Source organism: Delphinus delphis, chromosome 8 (assembly GCF_949987515.2).
Source record: "Delphinus delphis chromosome 8, mDelDel1.2, whole genome shotgun sequence".
Lineage (NCBI taxonomy): Eukaryota > Metazoa > Chordata > Mammalia > Artiodactyla > Delphinidae > Delphinus > Delphinus delphis.
In genome coordinates, this window is record NC_082690.1 from 62,007,600 (window position 1) to 62,019,099 (window position 11,500).

The window sequence follows — 11,500 nt, forward strand, 5'->3', positions numbered from 1 at the left end:
TGTGAGTCTCTTTTTCTTTATTTATATTAATTTGTTTTGTTTTTCAGATTCCACATAAAAGTGACAACATACAGTATTTGTCTCTCTCCGTCTGACTTATTTAACCAAGCATAATACCCTCCAGATCAATCCATGTTGTTCTTATGGCTGGGTAATATTCTGCTGTATACATATACACCTAAATTCTTCAATTGTGTCTTCTTTCTTTTTTTTTTTTTTAACATCTTTATTGGAGTTGTGTCTTCTTTCTTATGCCTTCCTCTGCCATGGATGGCCTATGAGCCACTCTTTTGTATGGACAACTGTGGCAGCCACCACCATCCAAGCCTCAGGGCAAGAGTTGCTGCTTTGTTTCACTGTTGCTACTTGGTATGATTAAAGAGTGAAACAGGTTTCTCATTCTATTACCATAACCCTGCAGGGACAAGGCTTCAAGTTGTAATAAGGCATAAAAAGCTCAGACATACCAGGCAAATATAAGGAAGAGTGAATAGAGTGATAAATGGTGTATGTTCAGAGCCTCAAGCTCAAATCAAGGTCAGCACTCAAAGGTTCTGGAACACTTCTCAGGCCCACTGAGCCTTCATCATTGTGAGCTAATTTGTAGTCTGTGAAGGGATCACAGCATGTCTGCTCTACTTTGATTCCAGCCGCAGTGAGCACTAAACACACACATGCCTGGCCCCCCGCACACACACACATGCTACAAGTCCCTGAGAGAGAGGGTTTTTTTTCTTTTTCCTTTACTCTAGTTGGTCAAGTTTAACTAATTCCAAATGTTCTATACCAGATGGGCCTAGTCTGAATATAATTAAGAGGATGATTATTAACTTTCTTCAAGAGAATCATGACATTCATCCAGAGATGTGTGGTTTTATCATCTGTTTGAAAAATTACTTTTCAGTGAGAACACTTTTGTACATGCTGTAGTGTTCAATTTTAATTCCCCAAGTAGACCATTTCAGCAAACTAATCTATATTTTTCTGGGTAAAGCAGTTATTATTTACTCCACTCCCAGATATACAATATCTTAGTTACCACAGTTTTGGCATTCTTCCAAAAATAATAAACTAAAATAAAATATAACAAAATCAATTAAATAAATACAATTAAATAAAACAAAAATGCTCCGTGAAGAGCAGAACTCATAGAAACAGAGGTCATACACACAGAATAGTTTAAGAATAGTATGGTTTAACTCATTTAAAAAGAAACAAAGTCATATTTCTGTCTATAAAACAATAAATTCAGTATAACCATAACTTTGATAAAGGAATTATATTCTAATTATTACAGAACAGTTAATGTCTCAGTTAGTAACTTCCTTATCAATACTTCCTCTATTGGGCTCAGATTTTCATTCAGAATTAGCTTTGTTTACCTCATAAGTGGGCTATGGTACTGACATATCAAGAGCAAAGGGACAGTCTCTCCCAAGTTAAATCTGGAACTGTACATCTTTAGAGGCAGAATCTTGGCTTCAGTCTGGAAACTGTTTACAAATATGGAAGGCATTAAATCCTAAAGCCAAACCTTCAGGGCCCTTCTCTGAGGCTCAAGAGATGGATAATCTAGAATGTTATGCTGAATTCCCTTGACATTAAATTAGTTTATTTTAAAATGATTATGGAACATAACGCACAGTATTAGTTACTTCCCTTTCTCTCTCATCACCTTCCTTCTCACCTCCCCTCCCCTCCCCTCCCTTTCCCTCTCTCTCTGACTCTCTGGCTCTGGCTCTCTCTCCTTGCCTCCTTTTGCTTTCCATCTCTCTTTCTTCCACACACATACCCCATCTTCATGAACACATACTGAACATAGTCTATAAAGCAACATGGTAGCAGAAAATAGAAATAACCGTTGGGTAACTTATCACATAAAACTGAAATTAAATATTAAGGGATTAATTTTACTCCTAGACTTTTATGGAAGCTCCACTTTAACAAGGAATGAAAGCATATAACAAGCTGCCAGAGTCTCCTTCCATCTTTTGACCGCCTCACTCCCGATGGGGAGACACCAACACCTAGTATATAGTAATTGTTTGAGCTGGATCCAAGTCTTATCCCAGTGATGTTCTCTTGAATTCTCCAGTATTGGAGATTTTCAGGCCCAACTTCTTGTCTAGATTCATTGGCCAGTTTCAGAGGTGAAGGAACAAAAGAGAGTGTAGTAAGTCTTTATATAGTTTTTATTTTTTATGACCATTTAGAGGGAAGAATGGTACTTTCTTTCCTCATTTCCAGATCGTGAAAGCCACAGCCTCTCTTACCCTCTTTCTAATCCTTTGAAAATCTCTTTGTCTCCTAAGGTCTGATTCTTATGATGACTTTTCTGTGCTCAGGAGTGTGAAAGGAAACTTCCTAAAATTCTCCTGAGGCTCCTCTGCTTCTGGGATGTAACCAGGTGGTTCTTAAACATACTGTTGGGATGTAAAGCATTCTCAGTGCCTACTGTGTGCAATGACCTGAGAAGAAACAAATAAATACTTAAAAAATCTTCCGCCTTCAGTTAATTCACAATATAGTGGTGAAACAGTAAACTGTAATGCATTGTCTATAACCTGGTGGTAAAACAGAATTATTATAAAAACACCTTTTATAGATGGAAGCAACATGTTCTGTTTCAGGTAGACAAGTAAGTCTAAAATTAATCAACAGGAACATGATATAGATTTAAAGAAATGCATATAAGTTAGAAGGTTCTCTAAATCCTTCTAATGTTACATTTGACAAAATTAATGCTCAAAGATACTTTATTACCTATGATGACACAGCAAATGTCTGATGAGTGGTTTACTTTCCTATATGCTTCCTCAGTGGTTTACTTTCTTTGTGCATTAACACAGAGAAACCCTATGCAATGGTCTATTGTTTGGATTGTCCTCTACTCCCAGGAGTTCTAAGACAAGAAATAATTATTCATTCATTGATTACTTCATTTAATAAGTATACATTTACTGTCTCTGGAGGACCTACTGTAAAAGGCACAGTAGTCACGTAGGATAGTACAAAATACGCAGAAATGCTTATACAGCATGGAGGGTGAGTGTGCTTCATAGGAAGAAAAGTGAAAAGTGGGTGAAGGTGGGTGGGGGGTATGGAAAAATTTCCTTAGGTGATACTGGAAAGTTCATTGAGACCAGGGTCAAAAGATATGTGAGCAGGTGGAATGTGAGCACTGAACTTTAGCTCAAAAGGGAGGGTAGGGTTAATTTTGAGGTCTTTTGGGGCAAGTGAGAGAGGGAGGTTATGCCTTAGAACAGGAACATCTGATGTAGTATAGCATTGCTGCCTACAGCATGCAAGCAAGAGAAGTAGGACAAAAGGAGACATAACAAGACTTTGAGCAATCATTATGTCTCTGATTGAGCACATTATTTTTTGAGTAATTACTGAAAATGGATCAGAGCATTAACCTGAAGTTTCTCTCTTAGGTTTGAGGTCTACCATAGAGCCCCTGTAATGCCGGTATTCACTCTATATTTCAAGCCTTCTTGACAGTTTTTACGCTCTAAGATAGAAGTTTCATCCATTACTGACTGTGTATGGCCCCCTTCCTTTTCTCATTTCCCTTGACCTCTTTGTATAAGACACAAAGACACCCTATCTGCAGACCTTCAGGGACCTTCCCATATCCTTAGGGAAAGAAATGAGTAAAAGGAATCAGGAAATTGTGCTGAAAGTTCTTTATTAGGCAGAAGCCATACCCTTGAGGGTAGACATTATTTCCCCAAGTTCAGAAAATAGAATCTAGGGGAATATGGTCTTCCGATGGTCACCAAGAAATAGGCCAGGATCTCAATGGTACTTGTGGGCCAAGGCAGTAGCCACACCGGCCACCACCTTCTGATAGGCAGACTGAAGCTCCGGGGTGAATTCCTTGCCAAAGTGGCGAGCCAGCACAACCACCAGCACGTTGCCTAGGAGCTGTGTGGGAGAGATAAAAAGCAAGAGCATGGTTAGTAGAGGGACTCAGCTTAGAGTATTTAAGTCTCATCCCAAACTGTGTCCCTAGGGTATAAGCAGAAAGGTAGCTGAAGTGTAGGTGTTACTACTGATGTGAACCCATCCATATCAGCCTGAATTTATATTTAGAAAGGTTTCTCTCTTTCTGCCTTAATCCAGAACGTGTTTTCATTTTTATTCTTTAGGACCATTTCAAGAAGCAATACAACATTTTATCCTCCTTCCTTCAAAAGGAAGAGATAAGAGGAAAATATTAGATAACATTTTTTAAGTGGATAAAAAAAGAAAGTCTTTTTTAAAAATTAGACACTCAGGGCTTCCCTGGTGGCACAGTGGTTAAGAGTCCGCCTGCCGATGCAGGGGACACGGGTTCGTGCCTCGGTCCGGGAAGATCCCACATGCCGTGGGGCAGCTAGGCCTGTGAGCCATGGCCGCTGAGCCTGCGTGTCTGGAGCCTGTGCTCTGCAACGGGAGAGGCCACAACAGTGAGAGGCCCGCATATCGCAAAAAAAAAAAAAAAAAAATTAGACAATCAAAATAAAGTGTGATTAAAAAAGGAGAAGGCATTGCAAGAGGACAAACAGAGGAGAACAAGAATGAATAAGAGGAGGTGATGGTTGTGAGCAAACAGGGTAAAATAAACTAAAATAAACAAAATGGTCCCAAGGAGTCCATAGTGCCATAACCAGAATACCTCTCTTCCATTCTAAACTGCATCCTGCCATTGAGCCCTCTCCCCATGACACGAGCTTGACCACAAAAAGAAGAAGGAGAACATTGATGGTCCCATAGACTCACCCTGAAGTTCTCAGGATCCACGTGCAGCTTGTCACAGTGCAGCTCACTCAGCGCAGCAAACGTACCCTTGAGGTCATCGAGATGCTTCAGGCCCTCACCAAAGGAGGCTAGCACCTTTTGGCCATGTTTCTTCACGTTAGGGTTTTTCATAACAGCATCAGCAGTGGACAGGTCCCCAAAGGACTCAAAGAACCTCTGAGTCCAGGGGTAGACAACCAGCAGCCTAAGGGGTGAAAACAGCAAAAGGACAGAGGGAGTCAGCACCTGTCAGAATCTCAGGGGCTTTTTCTGTCCCCACGTGCCCAGCTGCCATTCACTCTCCTTAAGCGTGCCTTGTAAGCTGGATACCTACCTGCCCAGGGCCTCACCACCAACTTCCTCCACGTTCACCTTGCCCCATAGGGCAGTGACGGCAGACTTCTCCTCACCAGTCAGATGCACCATGGTGTCTGTTCGTGTAGTTGCTAGTGAACACGGTTGTGTCAGAAGCAAGTGTAAGCAGCCGCTAGCCCTGCTCTTCCTTTTAAGCCCCACCCAGCTTCCTGCCCTCCCTGCTTCTGAGAGCAGATTGGCCCAGGGCACAACACAAGTTCATTGGTTTGGGGGAATGTGAGATGCACTCTTGTTCCTCAGTTCCCTTCATCTGTGATTGTCTGGTCCAGTGTGTCGGGACTCAGAAACCCTGCTCTCCCTGTCCTTACCTCCCAGCTTCATTTCCTTCATCAGTGGCTTCTACAAATATACTGCCAGTCTCATTTATGCATAAATGTTTTAGTCAACATTGTGGAATGTATCTTACAGTTTAACCCATCCAACTCTTTCAATTCATACATAAGAAAACTGAAACCTAGAAAGCAAAAATTTTATGAAGTTGACTCTATATGGAGCTTCACTTTGTCTCTAGATATGTTTATAAGTGGTTGGAGTGGATAAATATTTTGCCATAGATTTAACTTTCTTTCTCCTTTGTATAATACTTTGGGTCACAAAATTCTTTCCTTTCCCATCCCTTCATTGAAATAAATGTCCATTAAGTGAAAGAAAAGTAATAAATATTGTCTCTCTACCACCTACTGAAATAGGTTTGGGGAGCATGCATTATAATGGAACAATTTAATGAGAAATAAAGAAAAAGATGTGATACCTATTGCATAAGTACTTAAATATATGATGTGAATAAAGAGAGAATGCAAAGGAATTGCAAACAAGATTTATCTTATTCAGCCTGTTAAAGTCTAACAGGGTTTCTGGGAAAACGCCAAGTGCAGAAATTTCCACAGCTAGGTCCTCAAGAAAAAAGTGGAGTTGGACCCAGGAATGAAGATTCAAAGCGAATTTCACTCTTTTCTCAATTGAAAATAATACTACAATGGTATACAAATATATACCCACCAGCATAGCTGGAAAGAAGGAAGGAAGGAAGGAAAGAAGGAAGGAAGGAGGGAGGGAGGAAGGAGGGAGGGAGGGAGGCACAAAGGAAGGAGGGAAGAACGGAGGGAATGGAAGGAGTAAGAGAAGGGAAAATAATGGAATGAGAGGGAAGGAGGAGGGAAAAGAATATAAAGAAGAGGAGAGATGGACAATTCCAAAATTTCACAAGGCTGTAGATAAAGAAAAGTTTTTATACTTTGCTAACGATAGTGTAAAACAGTATAATTGCTTTTGAGAATATTTGGTGGTGTCTACTGAAGCAGAATATATGCAGCACCTATGACCTGGCAATTATACTTTTAGATATACAGAGATGCTTGCTTGTGTGCATCCAAAGGCATGTATAGGAATGCTTGTAACATCAATATGCCTCAGAATCTCAATTCAGTAGCAACTTAATTGTTCCTCATTTAGTGGAATAGATAAATTATACTATGGTAAAAGAATGAAATATTATACAACAATGAAAAGAATCTGTATCACATGCTGTAATACAGATTAATTGTACAACATAATGTTGATTAAAAATTACCAGGGATAATAATTCAAATTATATGATTTATATATAGAAAGATGGACAGTGTGACTGTAATTCAGATGACCAGGGGGGAATGTTATATGATAGGAAGTTGCTATGAACGATCTTTACACTATGTTACAGTTTCTTTTTCTTTAACCTGAAAGTCAAATAAAACTTGAAAAATTCAAGGACTGGAGCGGCACGATTTGATTTGTATTATTTTGGCTTCAGTGGACATGGGGGTAAAATAAATGAGAGACAAATAGGATGATGTTGTATTAGGGAGGGAAGTAAAAACATCTCTATTTTCAGGCTTGAGCAATTGATGATGGGATAGTCATTAAGAAGGGGAACACAAAAAGAAGCGTCAGTTAGCAGGAGTAAATTAGGAAAAGATCAAGAGTTCAGTCTTGGACATACTGTATTTGTTGTACTTTTGAGCAATCCAAAATGGGATATTAAGCAAATAGTTAGATATCTAGTTCTGAAGCTCAGAAATAATGCAATCAGCTCAAGAATATACAATGAAACAGGGTACAGGGCTTCCCTGCTGGCGCAGTGGTTCAGAGTCCGCCTGCCAATGCCAATGTTCGTGCCCTGGTCCGGGAAGATCCCACATGCCGCGGAGCGGCTGGGTCCGTGAGCCATGGCCGCTGAACCTGCGCATCAGGAGCCTGTGCTCCGCAACGGGAGAGGCCACAACAGTGAGAGGCCCACGTACCGCAAAAAAAAAAAGCAGGGCACAGAGGAACAGATCATAATGCATTATATAAACCACTACCACTACCTTTTCAAAAATGACAGACAATGCACTTTACAAATATCTCCTTGAAACATTGGAATGTATTTGTGGGGTAGGGATAATTATCCCATTTACAAACAAGGAAATTAATTCTGAAAAATGTTAACTAAATGTTTCAAGCCAATGGGGCAATAATTTGACATTGTCTGTTAATCCAAAAGCCGTGGCTTTTCACTTTATGCCAGGGACTTCAGTACAGAAATTTGAAGTGATTTTTACACAGGTGGCTATGCCCATTGCCAGCTCTAAGTAAGAGACATCTAGGTTTTTTTTTCTTCTGTCAATAGATTTCCTCTTTGCATTCACTAGACAGGGAACCTGGCTATCCTCCATGACTTCTCCACTCTCTATTTCGCTATGCTTCAAGTCCTGCAGCATCTTTGCCACAGTGCTCCTTTATTTGATTTTTTTCTTAGTACCACTGCTTCTGTCAAGTTTAGTCTTTTACCTGTCACTTCATTATACTCACAGCAAATTCCTACGCCCAGATTCAGGGTAGATTCTGCCTTGTCAAGTCTATGCCCACACATGGATCAATTTCCCTAAAATACCCTATTGATTATGTCACTCTGGTGTGCAAGAAACTTCACTGGTAATTTTGTTTGCAACAATAGCTTCTTTTCCTTCTTTTTCTGGTCTCTCTAGCAGATTCTCTAATTTTATAAAACCCCACTGCTTTTAATGGGCCAGTTTCTCCTCTGTCAATTAGACCTCGCATGCTGATTCTTGAATTTGTCATTTTCCCTCATAAATGGCCTTTATCTCTACCAATAGAATTATAAATGTGTTTCAGGTCAAGAGCTACCAGGTGATGACAGATTCAAACCAAAGCTTCCAGTTCATATGCTTTAAGGATGTTGCCTTCATTAGTACCATTGAAGATGCTAGGAAAAAGTTGAGAGCAGAGTCCTTAACTGGGTCTCTAAAAAGTATCATCTTCACTGCATTACAGCTGCTAAAAATATGTTTCTTATATTAAATAGAACTGAGCTATAGTCCAAAAAGAACTCTATTCTGAGTTTATACAAATAACAGCCTATACAGGTCCCCTACTTTGTGTCCTAACAACTCACTATCAATAATCATTTTGCATCTCTCAAGAGTAATTCCATTTCCTTCCTTTTTCTAAAGACCTTGTCCAACTCAAGAGTCTAGTTTCCCTTCGTAGGAGTAATTACCCTTTGAAGCCACTCTAATCCTGTAGAATCTTATAAGGGTCCCTTCTCTATCATCCCCAAACTCTCAATCTCCAATATTCTCATTACAATAGGAGTGCTTTCTTTTAGCTGAATCAACTTATAAAAGATAAAGACAGAGAGAAAATACAAGGATATTCCTTACAGAGCATGACTTTTATTTTATTTGTATTATATAGGAGTTAAGTCTGGAGGCAGGGCTCTCTCCCTCCACCTTCAGGAGATGGACTGTTGGGACCCAGGGCCCTCAGGTAGGCACCAACATAGATGGCCAGGCAACTACTGGTACTTGTTGGCCAGAGCATTAGCCACAGCTTCTGTCAGCTTCTGCCAGGGAACCTGGGTCTTTTGGGTAAATTCCTCGCTGAAGTGGGTTGCAAGACAATCAATATCATGTTGCTTAGAAGCTGGGAATAAAAAGAAGATAGTGCATAGTGAACAGAAGGTCTCAAGCTGCCCCTACAGCAAATAGATATAACATCCATTTCCTTCTTGATAAAAGGTTGAGCAACTTTCATTGTCATGCTCCCACAAAAGTGCATCATTATACGCTTGACATTGGCTTCAGTGACTCCCAGTCCTGAACCCCCAATGTGTTCTATCCTTCTCTCATTTTCCCTGCCAACTTCTGACCCCAGAGCATTGCTATGGATTGCTTCTTTCCTTTTTTAAAAGTAGGATTATAGTGCTGGGGCTTGATACGCGTAGTCTAAGTCTTCAGATATTGCATACATTCAAATTGTTTGGACACCCATTTGACAAAGAATCCAGTGCTTCGTATACAAGAGCATTTCATCATTGCTGGAGTTGAGAGGAGGAGGGGCAAACCATGAAAAAGTCGCTCTTACTTTGCCCTGCTTACTCCTGGTTCAAAGCTAAAGAACCATGCAGAAATGTGTTCATCGATTTTTATAGAAAATTTCAGTTATCAAAGGCAAGGTGTTCTTCTCCCTGGCTCAATTTGTATTCTCCAGGCCAAACTATTTAGCTCACTTTTGTCCAGTGCTCTTCACGACATTTATTTTTAAGAAATATCAGATGGCCAGTGGCCTCCACTGGTCATAGCATAATTAATTACTCTACTTGGTCTTACCTTTGACCTTAGGAACAACCTAACTACCAAAATCAAGCTTTTTCCTGAAATATTACCTCCAAAAAATACCTCTATACGGTAAGACTTAAGAACCTGTGTTCCCTACTGTAACCACAGAACAGATACCTGGATGAAAGAACAAAGCACAAGCATGCCCAGAACTCACCCTGAAGTTCTCAGAATCCACATGCAGCTTGTCAAAGTGCAGCTCACTTAGATGTGCAAAGGTGCCCTTGAGGTCGTCAATGTGTTTAATGGCATTTCCAAAGGAGGTCAGCACCTTCCTGCCACAGGCCTTGACCTTAGGGTTGCCCATTATCGCAGACTCAGAGTATAAGTTAGCAAAACTGTAAAAGAACCTCTGGGTCCATGGGTAGACAACCAGGAACCTATGGGATGGTCATAGTCACAGAGCAGATGGGAAGTCAGAGTATGTAAGAAACCTGACCAATCCATCTTTCTGGAAAAATCTCTGCCTTTCTGCCCCCTGTCCTACCTGTGTCCAGTGCTTACCTTCCCAAGCTCTCACCTCCAGCCACCTCTACATTCATCTTGGCCCACAGGCTAGCAACAACATCTTTCTCCTCAGCAGTAAAACGCACCATGGTGTCTGGGAGCTTACTGGTGATCACTAATGGACCAGAAGCAAGTCTGTGCTGCTGCTTCTCTGCATGGCCTTTTATTCCTCATCTCTTGTCCCCAGGCCCTTACTTCTCCCAATAAAATGAGACTATTTTTCAAAGGTGGGTTGTCACCACCAGGGATGGGCCTTGGGCAAGGGAGGGTCAGCTAGATGGACATTTGTGTCTCTGATAATGTTGTGTGGCTCTATCAGGGGGATTCTGCTGTCCTCTCTCCTACCATCTACCATGCAATTCATATCTCAAGCTCCCTGCCACCATCCCTGAATTGACCATAAGGCATAAACAGAATTAGGAAGAGTAACAATTAGAACTCTGTTCAGCATTGTATCAGGTGTTTACAAGACATTGTTCTGCTCTTCAGCCAGGGTATAGAAGAAGTCACAGCTCTTCTTGGTTACCAGTGCTTCTAAAGCTTATATGGGGCTCATAATTTTATAGTTCTTGTAACCAAGAAAAAAGACCTCAATCCAGAATCTGTTTAGAAATAAGATAGGTAAGAACTGGGTAATTTAGAGAAAAATTGAGCACCACCCCATTGTTGTTGAGTTCTACCAATAATACATGCACTTGCCTGAATAATTTTTTTCACTCTGATTATATGGACAAGTGTCTCTGGCCAATACATATATCTATGCATTTGTATCAGAGAATACACAACTGGCTGTTGGGGAAATAGGTGTTCCTGTGTTCAGTGAAGAGAGTATTAGAATTCTCTTTGGCAATGGCTATAGAATAATTGAGTTGTCTCTTGCGTGCTGAATCCACACTCTCTGGCTGTGTGTAATGTTTCTTCATATCTAATCAGGCAGAGGCAATCTTCACTGACAGTACTCCACACACCACTGCCACTGTGATCTAAGGTACTTTGGTCTCACGCATCCAAATAAGCACTTACAGGACTAGAAAAGGCACACTTGTAGTGGGAGAGGGAATGGTTCATTTTGTTTCTTTATTTCAGAATTTGTTTTCCTACATTTTGACCTCCAGAAAGCTGGTTTGTTTGTTTCTCCCTGAGATCAATCTTATAAATATATATACATATAATAA

General features: G+C 40.5%; 2 protein-coding genes across 2 annotated transcripts; both read right to left on the bottom strand.

Annotated features, from left to right (window-relative positions):
• Positions 1-3,674: 3,674 nt before the first annotated feature.
• On the bottom strand, positions 3,675-5,277 carry LOC132429728 (hemoglobin subunit beta). The gene is made up of 3 exons (XM_060018401.1): positions 5,120-5,277; positions 4,768-4,990; positions 3,675-3,930 (listed from the first exon to the last, which is right to left on the bottom strand). Exons 1-3 carry the CDS (start codon positions 5,209-5,211, stop codon positions 3,802-3,804), a joined length of 444 nt encoding a protein of 147 aa, XP_059874384.1. The 5' UTR covers positions 5,212-5,277; the 3' UTR covers positions 3,675-3,801.
• Positions 5,278-8,995: 3,718 nt separating this feature from the next.
• Positions 8,996-10,414, bottom strand: LOC132430264 (hemoglobin subunit epsilon-4-like). The gene is given in 4 exon segments (XM_060019670.1): positions 8,996-9,096; positions 9,099-9,123; positions 9,976-10,198; positions 10,323-10,414. Coding segments are annotated over 4 exon segments (441 nt in total).
• Positions 10,415-11,500: the final 1,086 nt, after the last annotated feature.